Source organism: Procambarus clarkii, chromosome 57, assembly GCF_040958095.1.
Source record: "Procambarus clarkii isolate CNS0578487 chromosome 57, FALCON_Pclarkii_2.0, whole genome shotgun sequence".
NCBI lineage: Eukaryota > Metazoa > Arthropoda > Malacostraca > Decapoda > Cambaridae > Procambarus > Procambarus clarkii.
Window position 1 is genome coordinate 27,904,634 of NC_091206.1, and position 13,267 is coordinate 27,917,900.

The following is a 13,267-nucleotide window of genomic DNA, read 5'->3' on the forward strand; positions in this document are numbered from 1 at the left end:
GAGACAGAGGGTCTCCCGCCATTCAGCACACCCTGTGTGCGAGCAAGCCCCGCTCGTGGTGTGTGTGGGTGTGAGTGAATCTTCCACACACGTTGTGAACGCCTGAGGCCTCTAGCCAGCCCCAGCCTCCAGTCTCAGCACCTCAATGTGCGCACCGCACTGCTCCGTGGCCAGACACTGGGGCCATGCGATGACTTCACCCTGGCCACACGCCTGTGGGCAACACCAGCCACCCAGCGCGCCACCTCATGCTGGGTGGGGCGCTGCGACCGCCTTGCGCTACTCCGTGGCCACCCCTTTGGGCCACATAGTGGCCACACCCTGACCACACATGCCTTGGCCACACTCCCTAGGGCCACACTTAGTCGACGCACGTGGGAGCGAGCTAGGTGTTCTTCAGCTTCAGTGCTTCAGCAAGGGAAGGTTTATATGCAGGGAGTGAATGTAAGGAGAGTAGTAACGTGAGTACTCATTATTATGTAATGTAGTTACAGTGTCTCAGGACTGATGTTAATTCCGGTACCAGCTGTGTTATCCCAGAGCGCCTGCCAGGCGAGGGAAGCAAGCTGAGAGGCAGCTGTCTGTACTGACGTCAAGGAGACTGTGTTGAGACGTGATGGTGTATGTTATACACATGACCACACATGTAGATGTATATGGATGTATATTTTGTGTGTAGACTGACTCGAGTATGTAAACTGGTCGGTGTAGATATTTCTCCCATATAAGTGATTGTTGATCTGTCGATTTATATATCGTTCAGAGTCAAGATTAATGTCATGTTGCCGCAAGTTAATTATATATGTGTAATTTTATGTTGTTGTGATGTATGAAAGGTAAGCTATTGATTTATTATCATTGTTTAGTGAGTACCATTTCCATGTGTTTCCTTTGCATGTATATTATTACAGTGCTGTGTGGTGAGTCAGTAATTGAGACTGCTGACTGATTGCATTGTGATGTCATTAGCATGTGGGGTATGCTGACAGCATCATTATGTTTGCGTGTTTGGGCAGTGTTTATGTTGTATACGTTATATTACTGCCCTAGGTGCTGTGTAGATGATTGAAGGAGGTCCCTTTCATTAATCAGGGGAATTCACAGTACTTAATGAGGTAGCAAGCAATTGATTGGTTAATGTGTCTAATTATGAGAATTAGTGCCAGCTGTCAGTGTAGCGATGGTATCTTATGTTAACGTAAAATTGTTTTGCTGAAGTAGTGATTCCACACAGTAGTTCCTTGCAAGTGTTTCAAGGTAAGGGGGCAGTAATATGTAGGTATACATTTGTTGTTGACAAACCGTATGTCATTACTGTGAGGGTACAATAATTAACATGTTGCAGAGAGCTGCAACCGTATGGGCTGTGAAAATTCTTTTGTTATGTCACTGTAAGTGTGACCTATGTAACCTGGGGTTACTTTGTGTTCTTTAAGTTGTGTTGATGACTTAAGGATTCAGTGAGAGTTAATTGGGGTAATTAACATCATAAGGGGTTGCACATTACTTAATGAGGGAGCTGTTAAGGGAAACAGTGTTGAGCTTGTTGAGATACGTTTCAGGTGCAATTAATTGTCCGTGTGACAACTAATTGACCACTCTAGCTAATTGTGTAATTAGCATTCCCATCATGAATTTACATAGTGGGGAGGAAGTGTCAAGGTCTGTCAGTATTTGTGTTAACGTAATTTGCTCGAGACTAATTACCTTTGTGCGGTATAGAAATTAGTGGCTCATGTTAATTAGTGGAGTAATTAACGTCAAAGGTCTTGATGATTCGGTAAAGCGAGGTCATGGAGCTAGCAAAACTTCTTATATTAATCATATCCTGTCTGATGACATTGGATTAAGATGCACTCATGTTAATTAGAGTAATTAACACCTCGTCCGTCAATTCACAGTGTTTGATGAGACCTTCTTAGGCAGTGCGGAGTGAGACGTATTTATGTATAATTAATTATCAGTCCTGGTGACAGTTAATTAATTGCTTGGGGTTAATTAGGGTAATTAACGTTCATTAAAGTAAAGTTTGACATAGACTGTTGAGAAGCTACCAAGATAGTGGTAGGCTTAGTTAACATAACTCGATTGGAATTTAATTAGTTGTCCGTTTGACATTAATTAGGAATTACTCACTGAATACTTGAAGTAGTCAAGTGTGATGTAATTTAAGAGGCTTTGAGTTATTGTTAACAAGTTGGCTTGTTGTAGGAGACAAGTGTTTGTGATTAACGTAGAAGTACTTTGTTGCTGACTGTTGTTGACAGTTAATTAACGTAATTAATCACATAATCAATTTTGTAATTGATTAAGGCAATTTCTTTGGTTTATCATCTGGTGACGAGAGTAAAGTAACTTGGGGATTGCTGGAGAAGTGACTCAGAATCCCACCCTGCCTGGCTTTGTTTACATTTGCGACTTCTTGCAGGTAGTTGCGAAGAGTGTTCACATTAGGTTGTGATAGGGGGAGTTAGTGTTGGACTACCCGTCTAGTTACGGGGGTATCTCGCCTGGAGGGTTGGAGGACCCGTAAGATTGTGATTATAGTATCTGGTCACTGTGAAGCCGTGACAATATTGATTGCAAGCTTGTGTCATCAGTGGGCAACATTGTTCAGTTAGCTCATTTAATCAGCCCGTAGTGCGAGGGGCTGTTGAATAGCTGTCTTGCAAGTGCCACTGTATAGACAGTAATGTAACGAATCACTCACAGTTGTGTAAACTTAGTCTTGTAAATATTTGTTTACAACATTGTGTCGTCAGTGAGCACACCCGTGTTCAGGTCAGATCAGTATTCAGCCACGCAGCAATGGACCGGAGTCATTGCTATTTCATGATTGTTAAGTAGCTGTTGTTAAAGTGCCACTTGATGGACATTAACGTACGTAAACTCGATGTTGTAGTAGTTTAGTCTCTTGTTAATAAATTGTTATTGTTATAGAAAACGGTGTTTGATGTCAACCCTTCAACCATTCTTTTCCACCCATGTTCTGCTTTATACGATTGTCTGTAAATGTGAGCTTTTTTAATGACGGCTGTTCTTGGGAAATTCGAATTCCAATTCATAGCGCCACACATCAAAGTAAAATTTAGTGTGAGAACCCGTCGGTTACCCTTTATTGGTTTTAACGTTTTTTTTTTAACTAGGAGGAACCAACGGCCCAAGTGGACAGGTTTTCACCCTTGTGGTGGAAGCCTGGCGGTTTGCTCCAGCTTTTCCTTTTTCTATTGGTCTCATGATTAGAGTAGAAATGTCTGCTAGTAAGCAATTCTTTATGTTTGAGGTCCACCTCCTAAGGGAGGTAAGCATAGAAAAAAACTCACAAACACTGCTGCTTTTACTCCCACCAAGTTCAGGCTGTGTCCAGCACAGGGAACATAAATGACAAACTCATTAAGTTGATGAATCTGTGCTTGCAATCCAGTATATCGTCCAGACATATTTGAGACATTATCGTATGACTGACCACGGCAGTTTGAAAGTCGAATTTGGTTCTCATTAAGAAAATCCACGACAGTGTTAGTTAGATCCTTTGCTCCGTGAGAAAAGATGGGGATGAGCATCAAGAAACATTCCACAGGCTCACAGCCATTATTGTATCGGAGAGTAAATGTCAGTTGATCTGTGTGAGAGATGTACGGAGTGAAATCTACACTTATTGAATAATACTTTGACTCTTTTACTTCTTCAAGAATAGTACAAAGAATCTGTTTTTCTATTAATTCGATAGATTCCTCACAAATATTTGCAGATAAATATGACGGAATCCCTTTTCCAGGATGTCCATACATCTTGAGATGTTCTTCCAAGAAAGGGTCAAATTCACTCAGCAGCTCTAGTATACCTAAATAGTAGCCATTTTTTGCTGACCTTATAATCTGAGTTTCTCCAAGGAAAAAACACCAGAGGCAAGAAAGTGAATGACAGAAACCACACGTGTCAAGACTTTATGTCAATATTCCTGCTGTGAGCGATGTTGCTCAAGTAATAAAGAATCTACACTTCCAGTTTGTTATGCCTTATCAAATATGCTGTCATGCACTCTCGATGTTCTTCTCCATTTTCATGCTTTACAATAGCATTGCTGTGCTTCCAGTCATTGAACCCCATTGTAGCAAAGGGAGATTCTTTCTTGGACAATAGGCGACAAACAATGCAGTACAAACGACCTCAGGATGATGAATAGAGTAGCCATTCACGCTTTACATACTCGCCATTCCGCAGTTTGAACACATTGTTTGATAAATACCTCGCCTTCATATTCTCTACTCCAGCTGTTTTATACACTCTGCGTGAGTTTGAATGGTTGCTATCATGATTTAAGACATGATGACGGCCCACTACGAATCAAGTAAGCTATTACTTTAGTATCATAAATGTTCCATAACCCCGGATCTGTCTCTTGAATTGCAAACTCCTTTAATTTCACAGATTTAGATATTTCCTCTTGTAAAACATCACCAGCAATAGCAACAGGCAATGATGGTGTGTCTGTTGTAGCTGGATGATTGGCAGCAGGAATGGATGCTGATGTGGATGCTATATCTGAAGGAACAGTACTTGTGGCTGACATTGCAAGAGTGGATGCTGATGTGTATGCTATATCTGATGGAATGGAATAAGTGGCTGTCGATGCACCTGTCATATTTTTCCCTTCTCTGCAGCTCTCTTCCTCTTCTGTGCTCCACTCAAAACATTTTGCTTCATTTCTGCTGAAAGGGTTATTCACCTGGAAATATATATCTTAAATATTTAGCATTTAGACCCCACACCAGGATATAGGGTTATATTATACAAGTGTACTTGCAACAAGACCTAAATATATAAACATTCTGTTTCCATAATGAACATGTCCTGTGCTGGCGGGGCCCCTAAGCTCGTGGGTACCGTATGCTCGTGGGGCCCCTATGCTGGTGGGGCCTCTATGCTGGTGGGGCCTCTATGCTCGTGGGGCCCCTATGCTCGTGGGGCCTCTATGCTGGTGGGGCCTCTATGCTTGTTAGGACCGTATTCTCGTTGGGACACTATGATCGTGGGCCCCCCCGGGCAAGTGTCCATCGGGCCAATGCGGTAAGACGGCTCTGCTACTCAGACTCCTGCCCAACATCTAAGTAGTGGCTTGCAAAGAATGCACCTCAGTTCGAGTTTGAGTATTATAAGTATCAGAAACAGGATCCTTCTCAAGACAGAGATGGTCCCTGTTTCCTGTTCCTGGGAGCATTGACGACCCAGGTGTGTCGCGACGAATGAGGGCAGGTGTGGCTTTGAGGACTTTCCCTTCTGTTTCACTCTGCTCAGGGGCTGCTGGCAGACCAGAGCACCTCTGCCTGGCAGACCAGTGCAGCTCTGGCTGGCAGACCAGAGCATCTTTGGCTGGCAGACCAGTGCACCTCTGGCTGGCAGACCAGAGCACCTCTGCCTGGCAGACCAGTGCAGCTCTGGCTGGCAGACCAGTGCAGCTCTGGCTGGCAGACCAGTGCACCTCTGGCTGGCAGACCAGAGCATCTTTGGCTGGCAAACCAGTGCACCTCTGGCTGGCAGACCAGAGCACCTCTGGCTGGCAGACCAGTGCAGCTCTGGCTGGCAGACCAGAGCACCTTTGGCTGGCAGACCAGTGCACCTCTGGCTGGCAGACCAGTGCAGCTCTGGCTGGCAGACCAGAGCATCTTTGGCTGGCAGACCAGTGCACCTCTGGCTGGCAGACCAGTGCACCTCTGGCTGGCAGACCAGAGCATCTTTGGCTGGCAGACCAGTGCACCTCTGGCTGGCAGACCAGTGCACCTCTGGCTGGCAGACCAGAGCATCTTTGGCTGGCAGACCAGTGCACCTCTGGCTGGCAGACCAGTGCACCTCTGGCTGGCAGACCAGAGCACCTCTGGCTGGCAGACCAGTGCACCTCTGGTTGGCAGACCAGTGCACCTCTGGCTGGCAGACCAGAGCACCTCTGGCTGGCAGACCAGTGCACCTCTGGCTGGCAGACCAGTGCACCTCTGCCTGGCAGACGAGAGCACCTCTGGGAATTGTCTGTAGATCCTTTCATGACACGAGCGCACGTAAATAGAGAATGTGTCACATGCTAAATCTTATCAGTACAATAATCATACATACAGTGTGAAATTAATTTTGATGGTGATGAATAGTATACCGTGATGGAGCACTAGTTATATATAGTGTGATGTTAAACACTTGTGCATTACACACAAAACAAAACTTTAAACGTCTCATCAATAGGGCTGCATGATAATTATTAGTGCAAGTAATTCAGAAATTCAGTTTTAAATAAGCCCAATATTGTAGATATCCTAACTGTGCAAAAGATTAGGAGCAAACAAACATAAAGTTTCAGATAATAAACGGATAATAATTGTTATAATTATTCTATATCTGTAAGTTATAAATTTTCGTCTATGTTAAAAACCAAATACACTCTGGCAAAAAATAATAACCTAAAAAAGGTTGACTTAAGCACTTAGGCCTTAAAGACATGAAAATGTTATTTTTTTCATGTTCTAAATTTATAATTTTCAATAAAAGCCTCAAACCATTTTAGGATTCTAGTACAGGAATTATGCCGACCCTCGACACTCAGCAAATTTATGAAATGTCAGAATAACTTCTTCTCATCACTAGTCTAAAATACAATGTCAATAAACTTTCAACATACACTCAACACTAATGCTAGTAGTGCCGCCTTATCAACAATTACTCTGAGCATAATCTTACTGAAGCGAGCATAGAGTCATAAATACTCATACTCAGCGTAAGTAAAACAGAAACAAGTAACACTTAGTGGACCAGCGAGAGGCTTAGAGCCCGCGCCGGAATTTCCCAGCAAAATAAAAACAAAATTGCTCACGACTCGCTCAACAAAAATAAGGAACATGCATCTTCTTGTTGCACATCAAAGTGATTATGCTAAAATATGTACTCACAACTCACTTTTAGTAACTATTATATTCGGGGTCTTTTTTACTCGATACTCACGAGAGATGACCTGGCGAAACCTCACATTTTGGATTCCTTCATATTATTTTCTCCTACTCTGTTTTTCAGTCTATTGTGTAGCAAGACCATACAAATGGACGTCATTTTATAATACTAAAACTTGAATAAAGCAGAACAAAAAAATATGGAAGAGAAAGGTGGTAGGAAAACATGAGAACAGGTGTTTGTTAGTATGTGAAAATGTATTAGTAATTTTTCCAACAATTCCAAGTTTATCTTATCTGAGATGTTGCTCACCATTCCATGTAATACTTCACTATCGGCGTAACTGGATTGACCAAGCTGGGAGAAATGTTGGGCCGCCGGGTTTGAGAGGTTATAGGGTTGGCGGGAGGGCGGGTGGAGGAGGCTGTGACGGATGTAGTTCACGAGGGCCGGGTCGTCCTGCGCTACCCCCACCAATGTCTTCTCCGTCAGCACTCGCTCTGTCACCACATTTCCTCTCATCCCTGTGGGTATGTTGATCAACTTTGAAACAATAATAATTTGAACAGTTAAATAAATAGGTTTTGTCTTCCAGATTAGGAGGGGGAGTTATCAGGGGAAGGCGCCAAGCCATTACGACTATATAGGGTCAGGATAATAATTTGAGATGGGATGGGGGGAAAGAAATGGTGCCCAACCACTTTGACGATCGGGGATTGAACGCCGACCTGCATGAAGCGAGACCGTTGCTTTACCGTCTACCCCAAGTGGTTGGACTTCCAGATGAGACTCCCAGATTAGGAGTAAAGGACATACAGAGCTTGGCAGTTTGTTTTCTATTATTTCACCACATCGAGAAAATTTAAACTAAAAAAAAGAAAAGGTTTTACTACTCCATTTAATAAATAAATAAAAGTGATGAAAGTTCTTATCAGCTATAAAAGACATGCTTGGCAAATTAATTTGATTATTGTTAAAATACATATGTCACAGATATTATAAAATCTAGCATCAAAAAGGAAATGAAAACTGAGGGAAAAAATAAATACTATTTTTATAGACTCAAATTAAAATGCTAGCCTAATAATAAGAGTTTTACATATAGAATGGAATATTCTTTGGATATTCCATATAGAATGGAATATTCCATTCTTTTGCCAGAATGGAAGGAAGGGATAAGGAAAGACAAATCTAGAGCATTTAGGTACGACAATGTATGGATTACATGCAGTTTAACTTCACTGACAAAAAAAAAAATTATTAAAGCAAGGGGGATGCTGAAGCAGATAAGTTTTTATAGCTAGTACCTGCTAGGTTCCTGGTAATAGCACAACCGGTTTACTCCCTTCGATGATCGCGGGTCATACGATGACAGGATCGCAGCATCGCTTAATGACCATTCTTTGCAAATTCAGCAACATCACCCCGAAAGTTGACATCCAGTTGTGGAGTGTCACGAGATGTTCCAGTGCCGTGGGGAAAGACGATTCGATTAATTAGTTCCCTCGTCCTAACTATTTGCCCTAGTGTATTAAAGCAAGTTTTCAACCAGAACTTGCAGTTGTCACAAGTGTTCAGGGTGAGACCCTGTATGTAGTGATTATCATTACTTCTGGTCATCTGCTCCCAGGCTGTCATGTTATTTTTAATTGGAGAACCCACGCCGAAAGTAGTGGTCAGACCTACAATTGCAGGGTAACGTCTCTCATTCGGGTCCGAGTCCAGGTGGGCATGGTATCTTGAAGTTATCTTGTAATGATTTCGGGGCTTAGCGTCCCCGCGGCCCAGTCCTCGACCAGGCCTCCTTTTTGTTACACACCCCCAGGAAGCAACCCGTAGAAGCTGTCTAACTTCCAGGTACCTATTTATTGCTAGGTAACAGGGGCATCAGGATGAAAGAAACATTTTGCCCATTTGTCCGCCTTCACCGGGGATCGAACCCGTAACCTCGAGTCTACGAATCTGAAGCGCTGTCCACTCAGCTGTCAGGCGCTGTATCGTGGTATCATGACAACTTTGCCAGGGAAATCGCGAGAAGACATAAAGACCATATTGGCGTAAGTAAGGGCTAGCCACTCATTTATTGCATATGGGTATGAGTGCCAGATTGATGATGCAAGGCCTTAGGGTCGTAGCAGGGATTTCATATACCAATACATTTTGATGGGACTGAAGCTCAGCATCGACGATTGAGCCTGCGATGTTGTTGAGCTCACGGGAGACTGAATCGAACATGATGTGCTGGATCCAAACTCGAAGAGTAAAAGTTCTGCTGAGACCAGAGTTTAAGTATACAGAGGCTAAGAGTAAGTGGGAAAGGGTGGAGAGAGAGTTCAAGAAAGTTACTTCAGAGAGGCGGAGACCTGTGGTTAATTTTTCCAATCTCCATATTTCAGATTAAATTTCAGTTTGAGAATAACAGACATAATTTTTACTCAATTAAAGAAATTAAAAATTGCTCCTTTCGGCACTCATCATGAGTGTGTCGTAAGCTCCCCACACAGCCTAAATCACTGGACACTTATGTGATACACTTAAGTACTATATCTTTGTGGCTACTAGTCGCCTCAAAATTAATAATTTAGTTTTTCATCCATTGCAGGCGAATGTCATGTTTCCTCCATGAAAAATATTTAGTAACTATATAGATATCTCCTACATATTACCAATAGGGCTCCCAGTGAGGTCGATTTAGGATTTAAGGGGACCCTGACAGCTGAGTGGACAGCGCTTCGTATTCGTAGTCCTGAGGTACCGGGTTTGATCCCCGGTGGAGGCGGACACAAATAGGCAGTTTCTTTCACCCTGATTCACCTGTTCACCTAGCAGTAAATAGGTACCTGGGAGTTAGACAGTTGCTTCGGGCTGCTTCCTGGGTGTGTGCAACAAAAAAGGAGACCTACTCGAGGACTGGCTCGTGGGGAGACTAAGCTCTGAAAACATATCAAGATAACCAAGATAACCCTACAACCTTTCAGCAGAAGCCTCACGCGACAATTTCGTATGAAGGTCAGGTCTAAGCCGACAATTTTCAGCAAAATTCGTAAATCCAGCAAATGCCTTTTCTTGAATTGTGCCTTAGAATAACTCATTTTCTCAATAATATCTTAATATTTTAATTCTATAGTGGATTTAATAAATTTCCCATCGAGTCCCAGACAATATCAAGATGGTCGGTGAACAATTGAACTAAAGACTTAGCATAAGGTAGTTCGTTTGTCTCGAAATGAACACTAATTAAATTATCTAGATTGGGAATTGGTCTACTTTTCAGCGCATTACTACGATCAATGAAAACTTGCACTTCAAGAGGTTCCAAGTTCCAAGGACCCTCTAGCAGGTAAGCAGGGGATGGAAGGCAGGGGCGAGGATGAAGAAATCTTGAGCTAGGAACTGGAGACGAATCGAAGAAGGGAGAAAAAGATCGGTGGCACCGTCTTATCCACGGTGGCAACCACCGTGGATAAGACGGGCATCTGACGCTGTAGTTTGGTGGTAGGGTGGAATTTACATGGTTGCACGATGATGTGTCTTGCAGGAGGCCGGGCAGCTCATCGCGGATCCGGTGCTGTTCTTCGTTACTACATTTTGTCGATAGTCTTCCTTTTTCTTAATGATTTCATCAGGCTCGGCTCGTTGGTATTTTCTTCCTGAGCTTCTTGCCGGTCCGCTGGTCTGGCTACGTACTTACCTAGTTGTACTTTCCTAGTTGTGCTTGCAAGGTTGAGCTCTGGCTCTGTGGTCCTGCCTCTCTACTGTCAATCAACTAATGTACAGGTTCCTGAGCCTATTGGGCTCTATCATATCTACATTTGAAACTGTGTTTGGAGTCAGCCTCCGCCACATCACTTCCTAATGCATCACTTCCTCATCTTCATGGCACCAGCAAACATCTTGAGTCGCCATGTTGGAGCGGCCATCTTGGAGTTGCCCTAGGGCCATGCTACACCATCTCTGACTGGTTGAGAGGGGTAGGCCGCTATATGCCTCTCTCTGATTGGTTCTTTTGAGGCAGAGCCCGGGAAGCCGGGCTCTGCCTCAAAAGATTGGGGCAGCGAGGCGGAGAGCCACGGCAATTCGGAGGGCCTGCGGTGTGAGACGGGTGCCGGTTGCTGACATTGGGGTTGCTAATAGGAAATCACCTGCATGGGGAGCTGCTACAGCTCTAAGTCGGGCAGTGTCATGTGGTGTTGTCGCAGCTTCTAGCAAAGTCGCAGCTTCTTGGTCGGCAATGGGGCGATCCCAGCTGGATTGCTTATGGGCTTCAGAAGGCGGTGGTTGGGGTGCTGGTCCTGCGAGAGAGACACATTTGGTTGTGCAGTCTGTGAAGCTGGGATCATGTACCCCAGCCTGTTGAACTAGGTGCTCAGGTAGGATTTCCTTAACCAAGTTGTCAGACCCCACTGAAGAGGACAGGAACGCTGGTACAGCAATTTGTGCTGCATTACAGCAATATATATATATATATATATATATATATATATATATATATATATATATATATATATATATATATATATATATATATATATATATATATATATATATATATATATATATATATATATATATGTATATATATATATATATATATATATATATATATATATATATATATATATTATTATATTTTGGTAGCAGTCTTTCCTTAGACATATATTATTAAATATGACCGAAAAAGTAAGATTAATAATTCTAACACGAATTTTCTCAATCTTTCGTACATTTCTTTTCACTGTTGGAGGTAAATCAAAAATCAATTCTCCAAAATTCATTTTTATTTCTAGTCTGACGCGACACGAGCGCGTTTCGTAAAACTTATTACATTTTCAAAGACTTTAGTTTACAAATACACAACTGAATAGAACGATTGATTGATTGATAAAGATTAAGCCACCCAAGAGGTGGCACGGGCATGAATTGCCCGTAAGTGGTGTACAATTTATTTTCTCAGTATTGTAACAAACTAGGCTGTTGTAAGAATTATCCAGAGTGGTTTATCGACAAAAGAGAATGGGAAGCTGAGCCGCATGGTGACCTGACCCCCAGGGGAATTCGCGGTGGAAATAACCAACGCTTTGTTCATAGCTGCGTATAATAAATCATCCTATAGTATTCAGTAATTTAGAGAAATTAGCCTTTATTCATTTTGCATTAAAATTGTATTGTATAATAGTACTGGATACAATATCAAGAGTATTCTAATTATTGAGTTTAAGTCACCATCAGTGACGTCACGAATCAGATCTAACTTTTAAAGCGGAGTGACCGGCGGTCATAGGTCATCAGGGGTTGACAGGTCTACTATTTCTCAAAGTTTTAATAACCATTTTTGTGATCGGGAACAGCTCTGCCGTTAGATGTTTGTAATTTAATTCAGTAAAATAATTCAACCAGTCTGGATCAATTAAGTACAACAGAGGTTAATTGTTATAACTTAAACCTTGCTAGTAACTGGGTAGAACTTTGACTAGGCGGAAGGATACAATGTTCTGTCTGGGGGAGACCAGACAAGGAAGAGAGCAGTGTGGTCACGGAAGCAGCTAGGAGAGGTCAAACATCTTACCTCTCCCCTAGACCAGCCAAGACATCTAGCTGGTCGCCCAAGGTATAGTTGCTATTGTTAATTATAGAAATAGTCTTCTCATTTGCCACTCAGGTCAAGTAGGGAGTGTTAAGTGATAGGGAGTGAACATATTTAGATTTTGTTTTAGTTTTCTTTTAATAAATTAAATTTGTTATTAATTTGCATTTTATTGTTTCCATGTGTTTTATGTGTATACTTGTCCTGGTCACGTGGTCCACACGAGGCAGAGTTGCATTGGGCGCCGATTCTAACATCGAATCGGAATTATCATTACCGTGTAATTTATTCCACACTCAAGGTCATCGTTTATAGTGGGGATCAAGCCCCTAGGTTGATTAATTAGCGTGATCGATCCAGACCTCGATCATTGCTCTTGTATTACTGGTCTGGTGGTGGCAGCAGAGGTGACTCTAGGGTTTTGTGCAGAGCTTAGGTCACGTCATACTGGGTGTAGAATCCTAAGTCGGTCAATCGTCTTAGGACCACGTGGCGTGGAGTTGGCTTTGTTAAAAGTTTTGGGGTCCCTTGGTTTAGAAATAATAAGTAAGAATACGGGTAGAGGGAGTAGAAAGAAGGGAGTTAAAGAGAGAGGAACCTAACCCGTGTTACAATGGTGCACAGCGGTGGTTTCAACAATTTTGTTTGAAATTGTTGAAAGGCTCACGCGTCTAGCCGTTCGAACACGTGCGCGGATGCTAAGGAGACAGCCGCGGGCCGGGATTAGCAGTGCGCCCCACAAGTGCGTTTGAG

The 13,267-nt window shown here is 42.7% G+C and overlaps 1 protein-coding gene across 1 annotated transcript in view; it reads right to left on the reverse strand.

Moving 5' to 3' along the window:
• LOC138353389 (uncharacterized) overlaps positions 1 to 13,267 on the reverse strand; it is a 236,178-nt gene that overhangs the window by 56,660 nt on the left and 166,251 nt on the right. Inside the window, exon 3 of the mRNA XM_069306394.1 lies at positions 7,243 to 7,454. Coding sequence (XP_069162495.1) covers positions 7,243 to 7,454 — 212 coding nt within the window. The remainder of the gene's footprint in view (positions 1 to 7,242; positions 7,455 to 13,267) is intronic.